This window comes from Capra hircus, chromosome 26 (genome assembly GCF_001704415.2).
Source record: "Capra hircus breed San Clemente chromosome 26, ASM170441v1, whole genome shotgun sequence".
Taxonomy (NCBI): Eukaryota; Metazoa; Chordata; class Mammalia; order Artiodactyla; family Bovidae; genus Capra; species Capra hircus.
This window is the reverse complement of record NC_030833.1, coordinates 26,894,876-26,919,667: the sequence shown is the minus strand read 5'-3', so window position 1 is coordinate 26,919,667 and position 24,792 is coordinate 26,894,876. Positions and strand designations below refer to the sequence as shown.

Sequence of the window (24,792 nt, the reverse complement as noted above, 5' to 3'; positions counted from 1 at the left end):
TACAGGGCTCTTATATCAGAACTAGGGAGCGGGCTTTCGACTTGCCCTCATACTCTTAAAAGTAAGAGCGCCTAGAAATCCCCCAAGGCTCACCCCTGTATTTCCGATTCGGTATGTCCGGGTGCGCCCAGAAGTACACATATGAAATGGGTCTTTCGCCCTATGGTGATGCAGGCGACCTGGGGACCGCACCCTAGGAGGCAGCAGCGAACTGGTTGACTTCACAAAAGGTCTCCAGCCGCCCACCGCCGCCACCAATGCCCACGCTCGGAGCTGACCCATCTCTGCTGCCGTCCCCCTGCCCCACCCAACAAGCCCGGGTCCGCTGTGGGCGGACTTCAGTCGGATGTAGACCCGGGCGCTGAGGTGCCACGACCAGCCACTATTCGGCTTCCACTTTGGCTAGCCACAGACCCGTTGGGAATCCAAGATTCCGGTACCCAGGAGCCTGTAACGCGGCCGCTCATTAGCTCAGCTTTGTACCGCTCGGCTGGAGCGCTTCCAAAGACGGAAGATTGGTGAAGCTCCGGGCGCCGCGGCCAATTGGCGGATAGAGTCGCGTTCTAAGGGGCGGGTTCCGCCTGGGCCCCGCCTCTCTCTGCGACCCCACCCCCCACAACCTCCGCTCCATATCCGGTTCCGTTTGCCGCCCGCCGGGAGGTGCCTCGGGGGCGTCTGTCATTTTTGCCTGCACCGGGTGGGTTGCTGGGGCCTGGGTAGTATTGAAGGGGAGAGAGGTTTGAGGTCAATTCTGAAACTTGAGATTTTTCACGAATTTGGGGACCCAGAATGGGATTGCCGATTTTTAATTTTGCGTAACACTTTCAGAGGTTAAAGGTCTGCCTGGAATGCGGGAGACCCGGGTTCGATCCCTGGGTCGGGAAGATCCCCTGGAGAAGGAAATGGCAACCCACTCGAGTACTCTTGCCTGGAGAATCCCATGGAGGGAGGAGCCTGGTAGGCTACAGTCCATGGGGTCGCAAAGAGTCGGACACGACTGAGCGACTTCACTTTCACTTCAGACGAAAGCCCAACTACGGAAGCCCAACTGTCTTCACCAAGGTTTCATCAAAGATTTTAACATTTAAAAAAAAAAAGCTACTCTGAGGATAAGAAGCAGGTCTTTAAAGCGAATGCCTTTAACTTAAAGGGGGTGGGGGGGAAAGTCCATTTTCTGATTTGACTGAGACAAGTAAAGATGACTCCATATCACTGATTGTCAGCCCTGCATTGGGCACCGCTATTTTAGCTACATTGTAGGGACCTGGGTTGGGAAGATCCCCTGGAGGAGGGCATGGCAACCCACTCCAGTATTCTTGCCTGAAGAAGCCCACGGAAAGAGGAGCTTGGTGGGCTACAGTCCATGGGGGGTCACAGAGTCGGACTACTGAGCGACTAAGCACAGCACAGCACAGGGCACTGGCAGTTGGGGGCATTTGGTCCCCAGAAACGTTCTGTCTTGTCAGAACTATGGGTCTTCCATGCTACGTTCAAATAATAAAAATAGTAGCTATTGTCGAATGCTTACTAGGTAATAGAGGGATCCTAAGTAATACAGCTTGTCATCCACTGTGAATTTTCTCTGCAAACCACATGATGTATTGGCACCATTGGCTCGGAATTACACATGAGGACACTAAGGCATAGAAAGTTGCAATATGTCCAGGATCACCCAGCTAGTAAATGCTGAAAAGGAGATTCAAATCCAGCCTGAACTCATAGTCATTCAGATCATTCTGAAAATAAGAATATACTTCTGCCCCAGACTCTTCATTCATCAGCTTTTAGGTTTTAGACAGTGAGCTGGAAGAGGACTGTATCTACCTTTTTGACACACCACTATTATGCCTGGGCTTTATCAGAAGTGTTGACATTTCTTTTTGAAACCCAATGTGTTTTGTTTGATTTTAAAAATGTTTGATTTTGGTTTATTTTAGGATCTTGAAAATCTGCCATTGCTTATTCAAGTGGAAAATTGTTAATTTTTTTCTTTGATCCCATAAGTTATAAAATAGGGATATGAAAGGAGAACCAAGTACTTAGAAAGTCTCCTTTGAACCTGCCCCATTGCAAAGAGGACACTTCTCCTACCGATAACTTTAGTAATCTTGTTTAATGTCCCAGAGACATTAGAACACAAGATTCTCTATGATCCTAACTTCTTGGAAATGAGCCCTAAATTGGCCCGCTTGAAAAAGAGCCTTTTTCCTCACTTGTCTAACTCTTTGAACTTGCTGAATAGTGGAACTCTCAGTAACATGTAAATCTGTCATGTAAATCAAGCTTCTGAAATATTAAGAGGAACGTCTTCCAAGTTCTTCCACTATCTGAGATTAGTATGACAATACAATTTTGAAAAATTGCAAAATGCAAACCCCATTTCCTCTCCTCAAAACAGAGACTCATGTAAATAGAGTGAAAAGATTATTTCTGTGGTGGCACTTTTTTTCCTAGAAAGCTTAAGATATCTTCACCCAGGACTGAAGATCTCTACATTTTCAAAACAGATTCCATCATATTTCAGGTCTCTAGAAACCAATTTGGAGTAGGTTTAATGTAGCCTAATTACCATTTATTCCTTGCTTGAGTGACTCAGTATAATAGAGGTATAAACATGATATAATAACAAACAAGGGAAATTTGTAAAGAGGATTTCCAAGCAGTACTTACTGAGTCTCAAAGAGAAAATAGGGTTAAACTTATATGTCACAATTAAAATCTTTCTGGGGTAACCATATTGTTCAGTGGTAAGATTAAAAACTGAAATATAACCTGCAGCATTCAGCCCATTCAATTGTTGTTAAATAGGTAACTGGTGAAATAAGCATTCTGAGTTGAACTTTAATTCTGATGTGCAAGGCAAAGCTCAATTATAGTGCATTTTATCTTTTTGTATATAAAATCAGAATGTACTATACTATTAAAAATGTGTCCTTATTCACTAGGATTAATCATTAATTTTGAAGTAGACTAAACTCTTACTGTACTGAGGATAGCCACCTGAACAGTTGCATTTAATACTCAAAACCCATCGAGTAGGTACTTAGTGTTCTCATTTTATAGGTGAGGAAGATGAAGATCAAAGAGGTCAGATAGCTTGCCTAAGTGCCAAGGTCAGGGTTTGAATACAGTGCCAAGTGAGAACCTTGACATAATATTCCTTCCCTTCAGAGGAAAAACATTCCACCCCTTTGTCCATTCTCCCCTGACTATATCAAATAGACCTTTGCCCCATGACTTACCATATATTAATACAAGTATACAGTTGACCCTTGAACAACATGGGTTTGATTTGCAAGGGTCCATGTATACGTGGATTTTTTTCACTGAATACACGCTACAGTACTACATGGTCTGCAGTTGGTTGAATCTGCAGGTGTAGAAGCACAGATGTGAAGGGCTGACAATGGTGGACCTGTCACTTCAGTCGTGTCCAACTCTGTGCGACCCCATAGACGGCAGCCCACCAGGCTCCCCCGTCCCTGGGATTCTCCAGGCAAGAATACTGGAGTGAGTTGCCATTTCCTTCTCCAATGCATGAAAGTGAAAAGTGAAAGAGAAGTTGCTCAGTCGTGTCCGGCTCTTAGTGACCCCATGGACTGCAGCCTATCAGGCTGCTCCACCCATGGGATTTTCCAGGCAAGAGTACTGGAGTGGGGTGCCATTACCTTCTCCGGTGCCCTGAAATCTCTAGTTGTTCAAGGGTCAGCTGTATTTTTAATAATATTTACCAGCTCTCAAAGTTGGTTTTATTGAAAAGGTGGGAATAAGGAGACACAACATGAAAATATATTCTCTTCTAGTGTAGTAGAAAGATGGACCCAGGAATCTTTTACTTTTCAAATGGAATCCTCAGTTTGGTTGCTAATCCAGTCATCATCAGTGTATACCAGGGATGGGCAAACTAAAGCCAGTGGGTCAGGTCAAGCCACTGCTCATTTCTTTGCAGTTCAAGGGCTAAGAATAGTTAGGGGAAAACATTTCAGTGAAGAAGTATAATTTGTAACATGTGAAAACTACATGGAATTCACCAAGAGTGAGTCCTAATGCAAACTAGACTTTGGGTGATAATGATGTTTCAATATAGATCCATTGATTGTAAGAAGTGTACCACCCTGATGCAGGATGTTGATGGGGAGGCTATGCATGTGTGGGGATAGGTTGGTTGGAAACTTCTCTATATTCTGCTAAATTTTTCTGTGAACCTGCTCTAAAAAGTAGTCTGTTAAAATATACCTGTATATGAAATTCAAATTTACTATTCATAAATAGTGGTTTATTGGAACATAGCCAAGCCCGTTTATTTATATATTATCTATGGCTATTTTCACCTTACGAGGGTAGAGTTAAGTAGCTGAGACAAGATGGCTTGAGTAGCCTAAAATGTTTACTCTCTTGACCTTAACAGAAAAAGTTTGCCCATCTCTGGTATAGAATAAGATTCCAGATGGAGTGACTTGCCCTGGAAATCAAACTTCCAGGCTTCATAAACCTCCTTCCACCTCTTACTAGTTATCAGGCTTTTGACAAGTGACTTAACCTTGCTAGCCTCAGTTTACTTGTCTTTTAAAATGAGGTAAGAAGAGAATCCTTGTAATTATTTTAAGGATTTAGTGAGTTAATACACATAAAGCATTAAATACATGTTAGTATAATTTACTTTGAGTTTAGAGAGTTTCGCATTCCTCATATAGCCTTTCCCTTTAGAATCTGTTCATGTGAAAGTCAACTATTTGAAATACTATACTTCCTTTATGTGAGTGTCACATTTACCTGATCAGGAGTCATTTCCTTGTCTACCAGACGCTCTCACATGACATGAGTATGTTGACTGTTTCCTTTTTACGCACCGGTCAGTTCATTTCAGTTCAGTCGCTCAGTTGTGTCCGACTCTTTGTGACCCCATGGACTGCAGCATGCTAGGCCTCCCTGTCCATCACCAACTTCCAGAGTTTACTCAAACTTATGTCCATTAAGTCGGTGATGCCATCCAACCATCTCATCCTCTGTCGTCCCCTTCTCCTCCTGCCCTCAATCTTTCCCAGCATCAGGGTCTTTTCAAATGAGTCAGCTCTTCGCATCAGGTGGCCAAAGTATTGGAGCTGCAGTTTAGCATCAGTCGTTCCAATGAATATTCAGGACTGATTTCCTTTAGGATTGACTATTTTGATCTCTTTGCAGTCCAAGGGGCTCTCAAGAGTCTTCTCTAACACCACAGTTCAAAAGCATCAGTTCTTCGGTACTCAGCTCTCTTTATAGTCCAACTCTCACATGCATACATGACTACTGGAAAATCCATATCCTTGACTAGACGGACCTTTGTTGACAAAGTAATGTCTCTGCTTTTTAATATGCTGCCTAGGTTGGTCATAACTTTCCTTCCAAGGAGTAAGCATCTTTTAATTTCATGGCTGCAGTCACCATCTGCAGTGATTTAGGGTCAGAGCAAAGGCTATTTACCCCCTTTATCTCACGTAGATGGAAGAGCTATCCAAGTGACCTCTGTATTGCTGGGCTGTTGGCAGTATGTCCTTGGTAATTAAAAAGGGTCTGCTTTGAAATGTATACTGGGAGTTGAAGAGAGTGCACAGATTTGTCTCTGCCTCTAGATATCTGGTTTCCTATTCATTACCAGTTTTTCATAACTTGAGTAAAATCTCATAAATAAGGCTGGAACTAGAGTAGTGAGGACATAGAATTAAAGGAGACACTTTAGGGTCGTGCAAGATCTTAACACTAAGTTTTTCTTCTTATCTGCTAGATGATGAAAAAAAGTTTGGCCTTATTTTATACTTTATTTAGGCTGTACTGGGTCTTCATTGCTGCATAGATGGCAAGCAGGGGGTGGGGGTGGTGGAGGGGGGTGTTACTCTTTAGTTGCTGTGCCTGGGCTTCTTATCGATGTGGCCTCTCCTTGCCAAGCACAGGCTCTAGGGCACATGGACTCAGTAGTTGTGGTTCCCAGGCTCTGGAGCACAGGCTTAATAGTTGTGGCTCATGGGCTCAGTTGCTTCTGGGCATATAGGATCTTCCCTGATCAGAGATCCAAGTCCTGTCCCACTGAGCCACCAGGGAAATCCTTGGCCTTATTTTAAGATAAAGTACACTCATGTACAGAGTATGGCCAGGAGGGAGGGCTTAGAATGAGAAAGAAAACGTTAGTGTCACCCTGGTCAATTTGTATTAAATTCCCTTGGAATAAGTGGAATTCACATGCCTGTTCTTCACAGATTCTTGATACAGAGAAAAGACCGCGCAGGATGTTGTGAGTTCAAAGCAAGGGGTACTTCTCAGGTTTGTTTTCCCCGCTTCTGCTACGCTGGCTTCTGAGTCTGGGGCTCTGTCTCTTCAGGTTGAATTATCTTAGCTGCCGTCCTGGATCACTTCCCTACGACCCCGCCACGGCCCTGTTGCTCCAAAGTTGTATTTGGGGCCAGCGGGGCGCGCCGGAACGCTGCTGTCCTTGGACCCTGCGCCGGCGGCAGCAATCCTCACGGCAAAGAGTGCGAGCGTTGGTCGTTGCGCAGACGCCGGGAGAGCATGACTGACGACGCGACCAGGACCTTGGGGAAAGGTGAGTCCTCTTGACAGTTGTCCGCGGGCTGCGGGTGCCGGCTGGCTGGATATTGGCTCTGGAGAAGCTGTTGCTGGTCCTGGGCTCGCAGACCAGCGCGGCGGCGAGGAGGATCGCGGTTCCTCCGCCAAAAAGCCACGTGCAAAAAAAAAAAAGTGTCTTCTCTGGGGCCCGGGAGGAGGACCGCGGTCCTCGTGGGGTCCTGGGAAGGCGAGTGAGCCCCTCTCCACAGAGGGCTAACCCGCCTCCCCGTCTCCCCCTCCACCTGCAGGGAGCATCCCCCCAGGGCCGGTCCCTGAAGGCATAATCCGCCTCTACAGCATGAGGTTCTGTCCCTACGCGCACAGGACGCGCCTGGTCCTCCGGGCCAAAGGCATCAGGTGAGCGGCGGGAGGCCCCATAGGCGCTCGGGAACGTTCACCATCTGGGGAACCCCGCTTAGGTGTCACAGGCTGTCTGTCACTTTCTTCTGAGACGAAGTCAATAAACGGTTAGCAGAGGGCAGGTGGGTTCTTGAGTGGGCCATCCTGAAATGCAGAATGAGGTCTCTGCAGGAAACTGTTAGGACCACTCAGAGCAAACTGAATGATGGCTCTGGTGAGCTGGGTTTCTTCCCTAAAGTTTGTGAAAGAGAGGACCGCGGAGGCTACCGAGGCCTTCTCTGACAGCTCTATGAAATGCAGCCCAGACCCCACCCCAGGCATATTCAGGTCAGTTCTGTTCCCCTTGTTGCACTAACAACGTTTCCTTACTTACCTGTTTTTCCTCCACACTCCCCAGCCTCACTTCCATTGCCCCTCCACACACTTTCACACACACTGTCTGTCTGTCTCTCTCTCTCTCTTGCACACACACAAATGTATGTTCCTGAAGGCAGGGACTTTGTCTTTCTTATTCATGGGCTAGAAGAGAACCTGGCCAATAATAGGCACTTAAAGCTATTTTTTGAATGAATGAGCAAATAGTTCCAAACAAAGAAGCAGAAAGGACTGCTATCAAGACGTTTACCACACACCTGAAAAATGGGTGCACACTGGTCATAGAAGTAATTTTGCAAGACTAGCTCCTGCAAAGGAGGTCTGGATTTTGAAGGCAGAGCAACTTTACTGGAATGGGGGAGGCTGCATGGAGCCAGCTCAAAGCTAAAGTGTTACTCCAGCCTCCAATGTGTATCATTAGGGGATGACTTCGGAGTTTTGTGCTATAGAGATGCAGAGACTATTACAGAGACTTAAAAAAAAAAATTATGTAATTCTGCTCTGTGGTTTGTCTATGGCTTTTTCCCAGGTTATTCCCTCTTGCTCAATTCTAGTTGGCCCAAAGGTTACTTTTTAAAAAAATAAAAATAACAATAGATTGATGTTTTACCCACAGTGATGAAGTGGCAGCTTGAGAATTGATAGAAGTCTTTCTTTAGGGCAGAGTTTCTCACCCTTGGTGATGCTGACATTTGGGGCAGACGATTCTTGGCCTTGTGTGTTTGGTGAGGAGGAGGAGCTATCCTGTGTGTTGTTGGATATCTTGCAGCATCCCTGGCCTCTGCCCATTAGATGCCAGTAGAATCCCCCTCCCTCCAGTTGTGGTGAACAAAAAAATGTCTCCAGATATCAGATTTGTACTTTCAGACTTTAAAATGTACTAAAATCTGTGGTGCCGTGGGTAATCTTGTGAGCTCTGAGTCAGACTGCCTGGCCTTCCATCTTGGCTCTGCTACTTCCTGGTGGGGAATATTGGGCAAGAGATGGAACCATAAGGAGCCTTATTTCTCAGAAGGGATGTGTTAAATGATTTCTTTGCCTTCCCTTGTTTGCATCTCATCATGATTCCCTAGTTTATCTCATGGGAATCATGGAGAGTGAATGGGATAAGGCATAGAAAACAGCAAACACATCCTACTGTTGAAAAGAAGAATGATGTTGTTATGTACTTTTCTTTGCACAAACCTCAATTTAAAAAACTTATTGCAAATTTTAATTTTATAGATTGATTGTTTCTGCTTTCAAGATGAGTGTCTGGGGATTTCCCTGGCAATCCAATGGTTAAGACTCTGTACTTGCACTGCATGGGCACAGGTTTGATCTCTGGTCTAGAAACTAAGATCTCACATGGGGGGGAGAAAAACAGATGAGTGTCTGCCTAATCCTCTCATTTTTGTTCTGTCCTGTTTTCCCTTTGCTTTATAAGACATGAAGTTATCAACATTAACCTGAGAAACAAGCCTGAATGGTACTTTACAAAGCATCCTTTTGGCCAAATTCCTGTCCTGGAGAACAGCAAATGTCAACTGATCTATGAATCTGTCATCGCTTGTGAGTACCTGGATGACGCTTACCCTGGAAGGAAGCTGTACCCATATGACCCTTATGAGCGAGCTCGTCAAAAGATGTTATTGGAGCTGTTCTATAAGGTATATCCATTAAAAAATAAACAAAACACTTAACACTCTATTTTACTTTATATATCTTTCTAAACCTCCAATCCATTTTAAAAGTCAAATCATTGGTGAAATTGATTTGTTTTAATATCTGTGTGTGCCTTAGGAGGATAACTGGTGTGGAATTATAGTAAAGCTGTGACCTCTGATATTAAAGGTTAAAGTCTTTGCCAATAGCTGCTTTTCCAGTGGAATGAGCAGTCTCAAGAGTTATGATTATGGCATAGTTATGACTGTGTAACTTGAGACAAGGAATATTGAAAGAGTGGAAAACTGGTGATACTTTGAAGGAGCTATTTCCAAGGTCTCAGGTGAAAAAAATATCAGGGTGTGAAAACGGTAATGCACAGAAGGAGATTGCCCTTTATGGGGAACAAAAGTGCCAACTGCCCAGGAAATGTGAAGAAGAGACAAAAGGGGACAGCTGTTGATATTGGGAGAGAATGTGATGGAGAAATTTTATGATAGCTTTTTTTTTTAAAGAAACAAAAATGACTCAGTGATATTAGTGACTGATGTCTACTGAGCACTAGTGATGTGCCAAGCACTGTTCTAACTATTTTATAAAGGTTAACCTGTTTAATCCCCATCACTGCCCTCATCAGGTCCCGCCCTTTAAGGTGGCTACTATTCTTGTGTCCTTTCTTCAGATGAGAACACTGAGGCTTAAAGAAGGAAAATGCCCCACCTAAGATTGTACAGTATGGAAATAGCTGAACAAGTAGGGCGTACCAGAGAGCCCCCTTTAAAGCACCTTGTTTAGCTGTGACAAGTGGATTCCCGAAACCACAGAGATCGCCGTCAGGTGGCACTGTGGACAGAGTGACAGAGCTCTGGCTGCATTGTCAGGCAGAGCAGGAGAACGGAGTGCCCTCGGACTTCTCTGCTCAGAACCTGTGTCCTCCGATCAGGTCCCACATTTGACCAAGGAGTGTCTGGTGGCGTTGAGATGCGGGAGAGACTGCGCTGATCTGAAGCTGGCCCTGCGTCAGGAGTTCTGCAACCTGGAAGAGGTAAAAATGGGGCCCTCTCCTGGCCAGATGTGGAGGATAAAGTGATGCAGGTCCACACCCTGGTCACCCCGATGCCCTCCACTTTCACAGGCTTATATGCTTTTCCTGTCAGACTTTGATAAGTTCAACTACTGGTCATCTGACTTGTGGATACTTGCGCTTCACTAACCTCCTCTGGCGGAGAAGGCAGTGGCACCCCACTCCAGTACTCTTGCCTGGAAAATCCCATGGATGGAGGAGCCCGGTAGGCTGCAGTTCATGGGGTTGCTAAGAGTCGGACATGACTGAGCGACTTTACTTTGACTTTTCACTTTCATGCATTGGAGAAGGAAATGGCAACCCACTCCAGTATTCATGCCTGGAGAATCCCAGGGACGGGGGAGCCTGGTGGGCTGCCGTCTATGGGGTCGCACAGAGTCGGACACGACTGAAGCGACTTAGCAGCAGCAGCAGCAGCAATCTCCTCTGGAATTTTTCTTGAAGATCTGCCTAGGGGTAAGGGAGGGCATGTGATGAACTTGTTCCTTTCCCAGAATCACCACATTCCTGACCTGTCTCTGCACGGATTCTGTAGCTTCTGCTTCTGAGTCCAAGGTCAATATTGGTTAGGGATTGTGTTTGGCTTCTAGTATTGATTTAAAAAATTATAAGGATTTATTCTTTCACACACATACACATAAACCTAGAGGTACAGTAGTATAGGGCCGTTTTGATGGCTTCTTTATGAAGTTACCAGGGACTGAGGTTTTTTTTTTCTCTTCCTGTTCTGTCATTTTTCAGTGTGAGGCTTACATTCTCAAAATAACAAAATAGCTGCTGGAACTTCAGCTATCACATCCAAGTTCCAGGTTACAGAAAGGACAACAGAAAGGGAAAAACTGGCAAAAAGCCATACTCTAAAGGCTTTCTTAGAACTTCTGTCCAATGATTACTTAAATTTCATTGACTAGAACTTAGTCATCAAGTTATAAGTATCTGCAGGGGAAGTTGGGAAAGTTAATCTCTTAGCTGGGACCACTTTGCATAAAATCAGAGTTCTGTAATTAAGAAAGAAGGGGGAAAATCTTCCCTGGTAGTCCAGGGGCTAAAATTCCATCTTCCCAATACAGAGGGTTCAGGTTCTATCCTTGGTCAGGGAACTAGATCCCACATGCCACAGCTAAAAATATCTCACATGCCACAACCAAGACCTGAGCAGCCAAAGAAATAAATGTTAAAAAAAAAAGAAGGGAGAAGTGTCTATGGGTGATCAAGGAGCAATCTTTGTTATCAGATCCTCCAAGTATCTAGCAGTAATAGGGCCACTTACCCTGCACCTCTCTTATAGTCTGGAAGGTGGTCCTTTGATGTCCTTTGTCTTTGTTCTAGAAACTGATAAATTCCCCTATGGGTGGGCTGTAATTCTTTGGCAGCCAGGGAACGCTATTTTTATCTCCTTAAAAGAAGGCTGATTACTAATATTCTTCCATCTGACCTTTGTGAAGTGGAAGCTGTTAAATTTATTTACAGTTACAGCTGCCTGTCTCGGATTTATATAGTTTCAGCATTTATGGATTCAGCATTATGTGTAAGAAATGTCAGCCTTTGGTCCTGAGAACTCAGACTGCGGTCTTAAGTTTGAGGAGGCAAGTAGGATGAGGTAGAAAGAGTCTTGGCTCCTAGGCTTGACTTTATAGGATTCCAGAACCTTCATCAAGGTTCTGGACCTCTCTGTGCCTTCGTTTCCACATTCATAGAACGAAAGGGTATTTTAAAAGGTGTATTCACAAGTTTTGCAGAGGGACGGCCCAGTGAAAGGAGGTCCGCTGGTGTTTTTAGCGCCTGCTTCAGCCAGACCAGCCCCGCTTTCAACACTGTGTTTAACAAAACATCTAATAAGCTTGAATTTGAAAAGGGAGGGGGACCTTGCTTTCAAAAAGAAGTTTGATAGCTCTTGCCCATAGAGAATTTTTATGGTCTTTATTTTCAAAGATTAGCTGAACTGATTTTATCATGTCTGGTTACCTTCTTACAAGTTAAATGCTGGGCCAGGGAAAGGAGCCCTGAAACAAAATCTTTTAAATTCAAAGATAATTGAAAACATATGTTGACCTATCTCCTTCCTACTCTGCAATTGAATGATGGATGAACTTTGAAAATTACAGATTGCTAAGTAAATGTATAATATTACAATGGAGGCGCAGTTCCTTAGTTTGGGTTCTTGCAGGGAAGTGAACCTGTATTTTTGTGCTGGGCATGATGCTAAAGTTGCTTTGCATACTCCTCTTATCTAATCTTGCCAATGACCCTCTCAGATGTAATAAGTAGCATCAGTGAAATTCTGGCTAGTTAAGGGCTGCTGCTGCTGCTACTGCTAAGTCGCTTTAGTCGTGTCCGACTCTAGGCAGGCTAATTAAGGATCACTGAGTATGCAGTATTGTTCCAGATTTGAGTTGTTTTTTTGTCCCATAGAATGTTAGTAGGAATTATAAGTACAACATAGGTAATATCAGAATCTGAAAGATGCCCGCTGAGCTTGAATTATTTGATACATTCCTCTTGATACCAGTATATTGACTCTAGGAGATTCTAGTGAAATTGAAACTTGTCAGAATAATTCTAATAGAAATGTTTTCTCTCTATTAATAGAGTTGATGTGTACAATTTTTTCTCCATGGTTTTGTACAATCAGGATTTTCTGTGAGTTGAAAATATCTTAAATATCTATGGATTGTCTTGAGTGATAAGCAACTCAAGAGACCAGTGTATAATAGTCCATGTTATCTGCAAGCAAACAGGTCAGTTTAAGTTGGCAACCTTATACTCTAACGTTTTCTTCTTTTTAAATAAATGCCGTTTGACTTTTATATTTTTCGTTCAAGCAAGTATCATCAAAATTGAAGGTTTATTTGTGCTTGTTATATAACCTCATTTTTCCATGTTATGTTTATACTTCTTTGAGATACATTTTTTTGTTGTTCAGTTGCTTAGTCATGTCCGACTCTTTGTGACCCCATGGGCTGTAGAAGCTGTCCTTCACTATCTCCCTGAGTTTGCTCCAACTCATGTCCATTAAGTCAGTGATGCCATCCAACCATCTCATTCTCTGTCACCCTCTTCTCTTCCTGCCTTCAATCTTTCCCAGTATCAGGGTCTTTTCCAATGAGTTGGCTCTTCGCATCAGGTGGCCAAAGTATTGGAGCTTTGGCACCATCCTTCCAATGAATGAATATTCAGGGTTGATTTCTTTTAAGATTGACTGGTTTTATTTCCTTGCTGTCCAAGGAACTTTCAAGAGTCTTCTCCAGCACCACAGTTCTAAAGCATCAATTCTTCAGTTCTCAGCCTTCTTTATGTTCCAACTCACATCCGTACATGACTACTGGAAAAACCATAGCTTTGACTATATGGACCTTTGTCACCAAAGTGATGTCTCTGCTTTTTAATATGCTATCTAGGTTCGTCATAGCGTTTCTTCCAAGGAGCAAACATCTTTTAAGTTCATGGCTGCAGTCACTGTCCACAGTGATTTCGGGCCCAAGAAAATAAAGTCTGTCACTGTTTCCATTTTTCCCCCATCTATTTGCCATGAAGTTATGGGACTGGATGCCATGATCTTAGTGTTTTGAATGCTGAATTTTAAACCAGCTTTTCTACTCTCTTTTTGCACTTTTATCAAGAGGCTCTTTAGTTCCTCTTCACTTTCTGCCATTATGGTGCTGTTATCATCTGCATATCTGAGGTTATATCAGTTCAGTTCAGTTCAGTCGCTCAGTCGTGTCCGACTCTTTGCGACCCCATGAATAGCAGCACACCAGGCCTCCCTGTCCATCACCAACTCCCGGACTTCACTCAGACTCACGTCCATCAGGTCCGTGATGCCATCCAGCCATCTCATCCTTGGTCGTCCCCTTCTCCTCCTGCCCCCAATCCCTCCCAGCATCAGAGTCTTTTCCAATGAGTCAACTCTTCACATGAGGTGGCCAAAGTACTGGAGTTTCAGCTTTAGCGTCAGTCCTTCCAAAGAAATCCCAGGGTTGATCTCCTTCAGAATGGACTGGTTGGATCTCCTTGCAGTCCAAGGGATTCTCAAGAGTCTTCTCCAACACCACAGTTCAAAAGCATCAATTCTTTGGTGCTCAGCCTTCTTCACAGTCCAACTCTCACATGCATACATGACCACTGGAAAAACCATAGCCTTGACTAGACGGACCTTAGTCGGCAAAGTAATGTCTCTGCTTTTGAAAATGCTATCTAGGTTGGTCATAACTTTTCTTCCAAGGAGTAAGCGTCTTTTAATTTCATGGTTGCAATCACCATCTGCAGTGATTTTGGAGCCCCCAAAAATAAAGTCTGACACTGTTTCCACTGTTTCCCCATCCATTTCCCATGAAGTGATGGGACCGGATGCCATGATCTTCATTTTCTGAATGTTGAGCTTTAGGCCAACTTTTTCGCTCTCCTCTTTCGCTTTCATCAAGAGGCTTTTTAGCTCCTCTTCACTTTCTGCCATAAGGGTGGTGTCATCTGCATATCTGAGGTTATTGATATTTCTCCCGGCAATCTTGATTCCAGCTTGTGTTTCTTCCAGTCCAGCGTTTCTCATGATGTACTCTGCGTAGAAGTTAAATAAGCAGGGTGACAATATACAGCCTTGACGTACTCCTTTTCCTATTTGGAACCAGTCTGTTGTTCCGTGTCCAGTTCTAACTGTTGCTTCCTGACCTGCATACAGATTTCTCAAGAGGCAGGTCAGGTGGTCTGGTATTCCCATCTCTCTCAGAATTTTCCACAGTTTATTGTGATATGCACACATGTAAATAAATGCCTAGAAAAATGTCTGGAGAGACTCAAATCAGACCCCTGCTGGTGCCTACTACTGGAAGGGGATTAGCCTGGGGGTGGGAAAGAAAAGTGGTTAAGAGCAAGGATAGGAAAAAAAAAATGAGCAAGGATAGGAAGGGAGAGCCTTTGCCTTCTATACTGCTTTCTATGTTTGAATTTTTGTTTAATAATGAGAATTTTTTCTCTATTAATGTGTAATTATTAAAGATGGAAAAAATCACTTTTCATTCTGCATAATTTGCCATATGCATAAGCCAGAGTTATGTGTCCAGCACACTCATTAGGGTTATTTAGATGATTTCAGTTGCTTATCATTATTAATGATGCCTCCCAGAAACAGCAGCTCTTTTGCATAAAAAGCCCTTTCTCTGTTTTAAAATATGTCCTTAGGCCAGACTTCCAGGAACAGAATTACAGGATCAAAGGGTATACCATTTTAGAAGCTAGAGTGGAATGTTGCTAAATTGCTTCCCCCAAGACTTGTGCTGTATACCCCCTACCCTCCGAGAGTGTCGAAAATGCCCTTTGAACCAATCCCTTTTCACTGTTGAGAGATTTCATTTAAAAAGATACTTGCCTGTATTGAGAAATGGTAGTTTCTCATAGTTGCTTTAATGTATATTTCTTTGATTGATAGTGAGGTGGTATATTTTCCCCAAAGTATTCCATTTCTTTGTGTTTTATTTGTGAAAATGGTCTACTACCCATCTGTTTGTCAAGATCTTCCTGATTTTCCTTGTTAATTTTTTTAAGAGTTCTTTATATGTAAAGGATATTGGCCTGTTTTTAAGATACATTGTTTTGTTTTGACTTTTTGTCCTTTCTGTACATATAGAAATTTAACATTAAAAACATTGTGTGATCTTTCCTGCTGTGATTTCTTCCACTGCTTTTGTGCATAGGAAATCCTTTCCCCCTTCAGAAATTTGATAATATGCTTTTATATTTTCACCTACCACCCATCACTTTAAAGATATTTGACTTGTCAAGCCTTGTCCCACTAGCTTTCCCCCACTATTATCTTACAGTATATATTTCAACAAAAAGAATTAAACCTATGAAAGGGATTCCAGGATAGAATTTTCAGGGTGGTCCTTTGATTACCTGCCAAATGTTGACAGGTTGCATTCTGAATCTTCACAGGAAACTCCTGGTTGTAAGTGGTGACCAGCAGGAGGGGCGTGTTTGGCACAGACCCTGCTTCTCAGGCTTCTTTCCAGAGAAGTGGATTTTATGTATACTCTAAGTTTGTTCTGTATCCTTGGTTTGTTTTAAAGGGAATCCGTTAATCTTCATTAGCTCAGCCTCAGTTATTGAATGTCAGTGGAGCAGACACCTGAAATTTGAAATCTTGAGAATCTTCCCTTATCTTGTATGAACTCAAAAGATATCTGCCCTGGAGTGGATTGAGTATTTCTGCTTCTGGTTAGGGTCTGCATTGCTGATGTAACAGCAGGTGGCTTTGTGTATTTTATAGGAGGGGACTGGTTCTGCATCATAAGAACTGTTTCCTTTGAGAAAAATCACTTCCTTCCTCCTCCAGCCAGGCCAGAGCCAGCATGTCCTGGTTAGAGCCAGGAGACTTCTCTGTGTGCAGGGCAGGTGGTCTTAACCAAGTGCAGTTATTGACGCTGCACTTGAGCGCCCGAGACTGTAGACTGAAGAGTCTTAGGATGTCTGGTTGGAGGAAGTCTGGGCTTCTCTTTATAATCTTGTCCTTCACAAAAAATTTTGCAGATTTCTTTTCCTCCTTGGTGAACCTCCTAGGTGGAGAGCCTTGGCCAGTGCGCTTCACCACGATAGCCACGAGGGGGAGCCCAGCGCGCTTCTTCCTTCTACGTGCGCGCTAGCGGGAACCTCTTTTTGTCCGCCTGGGGGAGCCCAAGAGGCCTTTGAGGCAGATAAGCGGCCCTTCCAGGGTTCAAGTTCAGGGGTGTAAACAGCGTACTCACGTGTTATCAACCAGTCTCTCCCTCTTCATTTGCATGCTCATTCTTTTTTCTGAGTCACATCCAGAAGCAAGAGAAGGATCTGTAGTCATTTTTCAGTGAACTGAAGAACAGAGAATTTTTAAAAATAGCGTTTTCTACTATTCCAGAACGTCAAATGGCTTTTTCCTTAAATAGCTCACGTCTTAATCTGAATGCAAGATGTGTTAATACATTAAGAAAATCCCAGGGCTTGAAGCTGGAGGTTCAGTTTCTTCCCCAGGCTATGTGTGGCCTTCTGGGAATGCCTAGGACCTTGGTGGAAAGTATCTTCTCTAAGAAGATACTGCCATCTTTTTTTTTTTTTTTAAATTTTAAAATCTTTAATTCTTACATGTGTTCCCAAACATGAGATACTGCCATCTTGAAGGGCAGTATTTCTGAGAATGAGAGAGTCCATTGTGAGAAAAGTTATTCAACATTAAGAATGACCAGTATCACTATATGTGACAGGTGGGTGACAGAAATACTGCAAAACAGACGGTTGTTGTTGTTGTTTTTTTAAGATGTTGGCTATTAACATAGCCACTGCTCAGTGGGTGGAGGCAAAGCTGCAGCTTCCTGTTCTGATGACAGAACATTTAGGAAAGATAAGACATAGGAAATTAAGACTGTCATATTATTTTACTTCTGACTGTCCTAAATTTGTCAAGATGTGGGAGTTGGACCATAAAGAAGACTGAGTGCCAAAGAATTGATGCTTTAGAACTGTGGTGCTGAAGACTCTTGAGAGTCCCAGGACATAAAACCAGTTAATCCTAAGGGAAATCAGCCCTGAATACCCATTGGAAGGACTGATGCTGAAGCTGAAGCTCCAATACTTTGGCCACCTGATGCAAAGAGCCGACTCATTGGAAAAGACTCTGATGCTGGGAAAGATTGAGGGCAAGAGGAGCAGGTGGCGAGAGGATGAGATAGTTGGGTGGCATCATCGACTCAGCAGGCATTAGTTTGAGCAAGCTTCAGGAGATAGTGAAGGACAGGGAAGCCTGGCGTGCTGTAGTCCATGGAGTCGCAAACAGCTGGACACGACTGAGGGACTGAACAACAACAAAAGGGACTTAGTTTAAACTGAGAATACAGAAGAACTATTTTAAGTCAAGTTTCTTGAAGACTGTCTTATCCATGGAATGAGAGAGGAAGGAGAGAATTTTGAAAAGCCGTGATTGTATCTCACCTCTCCATCAGTTAGTTGCCTGACTGAGAGAGAATAAGAGAGAGGAAGATTGCGAGGTGGGGGTCGGGGGAGTCTTCACAGAGGGACTCTCAAAGCTGGGCCAGTCCTTGGCAGAAGGAAAGAGGGTTTCAGAGTTTGCTGATTCTGAGCTTATTGCTGATACTTAAGGAACAGACAAAGAATTCACAAGAGACTTGGGAAAGCCTCTGTGAGTACAGTCCTCACACATACATATTTGAAGTTGACACAGGGTTGACACTAGTCTGGGACTTAGGAGAATGGTGTCTTTGTCTTAGCTCTGGCACTGACCAGAGAGCCCTCTTACTTCCCTGGGACAGAATTTCCTTCTCTCTAAGCAAGGGTGTCTTCCACACAGGAGACAAGAATCAGCTCCCTAGCATGCTTTCCTCTCTGCTTGAACTGCCAGGAAACTCGAGTCAAATTCAAAGCTTTATTTATTAAGGAACTCTGCAGGAGCCTTGGCTTGATATCTTGAGACCATTTTCCTTCCTTATTTTGACCTTATGTTCTGACTTTTATTTTTCCCTTTCTTAGCATGTTGTGATTTTTCATATTTAATATTTTAGTGTACACATTTTTGTACACTGAACCTCCAATCCTTTGTCTAGTGAGCATGGTATAAATAAATGGAAAAATGAAAGGGGTAGTTATACTAGATGAATCCAGGGACCCTTCCAGTACTGAAGTTTTGTGATTCTCGGGGAGTAAGTCATTTTACATGTCTGGAATGTCTCAGGTTTGCGGAGAAGGGAGCTCTCCTACTGAAGGTCCTAAAGATGATAATGAGCTTCCAAAGAGGCCTGACCAGGATGTGCCCCTGGGTCACTGTGATGTGTCTGTAGAGAAGCTGGCACTTTGGTTTATAGGAAGAGTGCTTTTCTACTGGGATGTTTAGACTTGCTTTGTATGAAATCTGGTGGAGAAATGCCTGTTTGAGGCAGGGCTCAAGAATCTGCAGCTGTATCAATAACTCCAAGGAATTTTGATGTCACGCTTGGATTTAAGAAAGTCTGAGGGAATGTGTAAATGTATCACAGGGGCAGGGGAGAGGCTGGTGGAAGACATCAGTTTCATCCTTATACTTATCTTGACTTTTTATTGTAATGAATACCTTGATAAAGGTTGAATTACATTATGAATGGTTTCTTTCTTTAAGACTCACTTTTTTTTTTTTTTTTTTTACTACACTGCATGGGCATGCAGGATCTTAAGCTCCCTGACCAGGGATTGAACCCATGCCCCTTACAGTGGAAGCGTAGAATCTAACCACTGGACAGCCAGTGAAGTCCCTATGAGTGTTTACACGGCTGAGGGTAGTTTTACAAAGATATTCCTAAAAAACAGAGGACAGACTTCCGTGATAAATAGAAGTGAGACAGTTTCGATGGTTCCTAATGTCCGAATGAATAAGCGTACCATTCTGTTAAAAATTAATTGCATCTATATGATGATATGTATTCAAAGACATACTCTTACTTTGAGTAAATGAGAGGTTTTAAAATGTACTAAATAAACATCAATTACTAAGCAGTTATTCATTTTCAAAATATCTCATCACCTTAACAAAAGACTTATCATGGGTTCTAATAAATGCCCATATATGGTCTGTTTTGGTAAGGACTTTCTCAAGAGCATCTCTGCTCTGTAAAGCAGAAGAGTTATACAAAAGTTCCAGAGTCAGTGGGTTGAGATTCAGTTCTGATTTGTGCCCTGAAGGCCCATAATAAGCTAGACATATATGTTTCAAAGCCAGTGATAAATGTTTGGGTAACTATTATCTGATCCTGAACATAAAGCAAGTAGGAATTCGTGAAAACTGCTGCTGCTGCTGTTAAGTCACTTCAGTCGTGTCCGACTCTGTGCGACCCCAAAGATGGCTGGATGGTTCCTTTTCCTTGTAAATCAGGTCTTACTACATGCGATCGAAAATAGCCTCTTTTAAATTTTCATTGCCCAGGCTCTGCCATTTTAGTACCGTCGTCTTCAAACAAAATGATGCCACCTAATATTATTTCAGATTAGTCAGGGGAACTCCCCTATGCCATGCTGGGAGATAATGAAGACGTAGACTTTAGGGTACCAAGATTTGCTTTCCCTTCTGAGAAGGGTGGTGGCCGAGGATTTACTTTCTGTAGATGTAACCTCTGGAGGTCTCTCTGATTTTTCATCAAGAGAGCTCACATTTATTGGTACATGATTCCATCATTCCTTACTGTAAGGTGGGCAGTAACATTACCACCGTTATACCAAATGAGAGCATGAGGCTTGGAGGAGAAGGTGAGTAAATTGTCTGGGTTTCATGTTGAATGAGAGGCAGAACCCAGGAGAGGACCAGATCTGCCAGCCCCAGAGTTCATTCTTAACTCCACCCCTAGACCTCCTTATAGAAGCAACAAGCTGGCCTGAAGGATGAAGAATCAAGCCTGAGAGACAGGAAGTTTGAAATCTAGGTAAAGGACGTGTGCTCAGTTGCTCAGTCGTGTCCAACTCTTAGTGGCCCATGGACTGCAGCACTCCAGGCTCCTCTGTCCATAGAGTTTTCCAGGCAGGAATAGTGAAGTGGGTTGCCATTCCCTACTCCAGGGGATATTCCTGACTCAGGGATCGAAATCACGTCTCTTTCGTCTCCTGCATTGGCAGGTGGATTCTTTACCACTAGCACCACCTGGGAAGTCCAGATAAAGGATATAGGAATCTAGATAAAGGATATAGGAATCTAGATAAAGGATATAGGGATCTAGATAAAAGGTATAGGGGTCTAGATCTTTTGCTATAGGGAAGTATTTAATTGATTTGAGTTATGTCAGTCAAAGAGAGTCTTTTGTTTGACTTAACTAGATAATTGGCATCATACTTTTCTCAATGGGAAGAACTGGCCCAACAATAACCTCTGCTAAATACTATTGCTTTTTAAATTTTCAAGTACCTCCCCATCCCCCACTCCCCTGCTACCACTGTCTTTGGTTAGCTCTCTGTCAAGAGTTTGTTTTCTTGATGGTTCATCTATCTGTGTTGATTTGTCCCGTTTGGGAATGAGAACTTTTGTTTTAATGTAAAAATTTGATAATGTTGAGTGACCAACACATATGAAGTTCAAAAAGCTCAAATAAAAAAGGAAAACATGATAGAAAGATAGTATTGGGATGTGAGAGAGCCCATCAGATAGCCCTGCTCTTCCTTGCCTTGGTTTTGAATTGGCTGAAAAATAAGGCTAAAGAGGAAGACATGTGGAGACTATGGTATCCCCTTTATTACAGATAAACTGGATCCTGGAGAATGGGGGGCACGACCACAAAAAGTGAGGTTCCTTATGTGGCCCCTCCCTCCCAGTAATGCGCAGTGCTGGTCAGAGGCAGGGACCCCTCTCTAGGGGCTGAGCCCTAGAAAGCTTAGAACAGGGAGTAGCCTGTTCTAGGCTGAGAGAGGCAGGGCTGTTCTTCCAAATCCTCCCATCAGACGAGTCGGTGGGGTACTCCAGTGTTGAAAGGAGGGCAGGGGTAAGTGTGGCCTGGAGAACAGACCCTAAAGGAGATGGAAGAAACCTCAGAAAAAGGGAAGAAGCATTCACCTAACCAAATGGAAGACGACGCCAAGCCTTGGGTCTCCTTCTTTGGGAATTAATTTGATTATTTGTATTTAGTGCCTATAAATACATTAGCAGATGGGTTAATTAACTTGCTTTTGCTCTGTTTAAACTTCCAGATTCTTGGCTACCAGAACACCGTCTTCTTTGGCGGAGATTGTATATCCATGATTGATTACCTCTTTTGGCCCTGGTTTGAGCGGCTGGATGTATATGGAATAGCCGAGTAAGACATTAAGCTGTATGGTCATAGATTCCTAGGGTCACACTGGGTAGCAGTGCTTCAGATGATCTCTGTGCCATCTGTCCTCCTCTGGACATGCTTCTCGTGAATGTAGAATGTAGAGCTTTAAACTGTGTGCCTCCTTGCTCAAAATGCACCTGTGCTCTTGTGGCACTGACTGCGGACACACACTTCATCCATGTTGCTGCTGCTAAGACTGCACCCAAAAGCCTCCCTAGTGTTTCAGAGCCGCCGGCTGTCCTGCCCAGCATCCAGCATAGCCGGTGGTGAGTGCAGAAGCAGGTGGACGGCCTCAGTCACAGTGTTTTGGTGGCTTGTCTGCAGCTCCGTCGGTGGCCCTCTACCTGGCCCAGGAGTGTCACCCTGTGGACCTCACATCCCTTATAGGGCACCTTAGTTACTGGAGGAATCTTTCCCCAGATAGGCATACCCTTAAAAAACAAATGATTTTTGAAGTCATATATGCTTGATACCAGAGAAACAAAATGGCCGGCCACACACCACACGGGTGTAGGGATGCTTCAAGTAGAAGAAATTGCCCTGGAGGCCAGGGAGACCACACAGGGGCCCCGCACAGACACGTGCTTTGTTCCCACGACACTCACGGGAGAACTTGAACTTGTGCTGGCCCTGCTCTCACACCAGCCGGTCACATGGTTGGTGCTGGACCATTCTGGTGTTGGGGAATGCAGTCCTACCGAGGTGGAACTGCGTCTGGATTTTATAATGCACACGCTTGAGTTTACCCAGGATTCATCTTATGAGCTCCTCACTTGGGGCAGGTCAGATGTCACAGACTTGGATGTTTTAAACCATGTCAGAACATAAACCTCGCCAAAACCTGTCTCCTCTGGGGACAGAGCTTGAACCACACATTAGGAACCCTCTCCTCCTGGATTTTCCATTAACAAGTTTACTGTCTGGGCAGGTCGCTACAGATCTGAGACCCACACGTCCTGATCAGTCCCTGAAAGGGCCCAGTCAGCTCCGTTATTTCAAGGTTTCATAATTGTTTTACTCATTTCTTTAAAAATGTGTTCTTGCAAACTTTTTTTTTTTCAATTCCCCAAAAGTACAATCTGAGAATGACTGAAGAATGTGTCTTTTTGTTGGTAAACAGTGAAAAACAGATACCTTATTTCCCCAGAGCACTCAGTCCACAAATATTTTAGCTGCAGGGTTAAAAACAACAACTTTGATGATTCTAAAGACACACAGCCATTTCAAGTCAGATTTTCCTCCAGTAAGTGACTGTGCTCAGTTGATAGGAAGGTAACTAAGATAGCTCTGTTGCCCCAATAAACTCATCTCTTGTAGCTTGTAGTCTAAAAAGTGACTTGCATCCCCTTCACCTGCAGACCGGCTAACGCTTCTCTCCTGTCCTGCAGCTGTGTGAACCACACCCCTGCGCTCCGGCTCTGGATTGCAGCCATGAAGCAGGATCCCACAGTCTGTTCTCTTCTCACAGATAAGAACACCTTCCTGGGCTTCTTGAATCTCTATTTTCAGAACAACCCCGGTGCCTTTGACTACGGGCTAAGTTGCTGAGCCTTGCAGTCCACCCCTTCACCACCCAGAATTCCCAAGCCTGTCTTGATTCTGCACTTCTTTTGGTGGGGCAGTCAGTCTCTCTTCATTTTCTTTCAGGTTCCAAATAAACGTGGAGACAGAATCATTTCTGATAATCATTTTATGACTCCTCTAGCCTGTAGCATCTAGTGCTTCTCTAGAAATCTCAGTGTTAATGTCCAGAGATGTTTAGGGAGACCGTGTGCCTCCCAGCTTGATGACCTTTGCCCCAGTTTGACCTCCAGGTTATTGGTGCTGATGCTGATGCTGAGGTTCAAGGCCGCTGCCCCATCACTGATGCTGTCACTACAGATTGGTACCCTGCATATCTTCCTGGTGAGAGAGATGAGAAGGAAGAAAGCACTTCAGGTCCACATACTCTCTGTTTGGCAGATGAGAGCTGCAGTCCTTGTGGGCGTGCATGAGTCTCTCTCTGGCTCCAGCTTTTTGGCTGTGGGCCTGGGAGACACCGAGGTCTTGTGACGGAAAGAATTCCAAAGCAGGAAATGAAACACCCAGTATCACCCTGGACTAATGACGTCAGAATATCACCGGTGCTCTTGGCGCTCAGAATGGCTCACAAAATGTTCTAGAGTTGACATCCTGCCTTGAAAAATTACACATACCCTAAACCCGGTCTCAGGCAAAGGTCATTCTGTTGGATTTGCGTCACAGATGCTTTCAATTTACCCCAACACATGCCCCTGATTGCCTGTTGTGTACCAAGCCTGGGCCGCGTGAGTGATAAGGATGACAAAAACACCAGAGCTCCTGATCTCTTCACTTTTCCTGGTTGAGATTTTAAACCTAGAGCTTTGGAGCTGCTTGCCTTGTAGTGGGAAGGCTTCTCTTTTTAAAAAAGATTGTTTAAACTGGAGTATAGTTGGTTTACAATGTTGTGTTCATTTCAGGTATACAACAAAGTGATTCAGTTATATATACATATTCTTTTTCAGATTCTTTTCCATTATAGATTATTACAAGATACTGAACACAGTTCCCTGTATTATATAGTAGTCCTTATGGTTTATCTATTTTATGTTTAGCAGCATGTATCTGCTAAGCCCATACTCCTAATTTATCCCTCCCCCATTTCCCCCTTGGTAACCATGCTTGTTTTCTGTGTCTCTGAGTCTGTTTCTGTTTTGTAACTAAGTTCATTTGTATTGCATTTTTAATTCCTTACACAAGTGATCTATAGTATTTGTCTTTCTCTGTCTGACTTACTTCACTTAGTATGATAATCTCTAGGTCCATTCATGGTGCTGCAAATGGCAATATTTTATTCTTTTTACGGCTGAGTAATAGACTCTTGATGAAAGTGAAAGAGGAGAGTGAAAAAGTTGGCTTAAAGCTCAACATTCA

General features: G+C 43.6%; 1 protein-coding gene across 1 annotated transcript; it reads left to right on the top strand.

The window, feature by feature from the left end:
- GSTO2 (glutathione S-transferase omega 2) lies at positions 625–24,630 on the top strand. Its single transcript, XM_005698444.3, has 7 exons — positions 625–697; positions 6,353–6,574; positions 6,846–6,954; positions 8,759–8,981; positions 9,920–10,021; positions 21,734–21,840; positions 23,247–24,630. The coding sequence occupies exons 2-7, from the start codon at positions 6,541–6,543 to the stop codon at positions 23,404–23,406; spliced, it is 735 nt and encodes a 244-aa protein (XP_005698501.1). The 5' UTR covers positions 625–697; positions 6,353–6,540; the 3' UTR covers positions 23,407–24,630.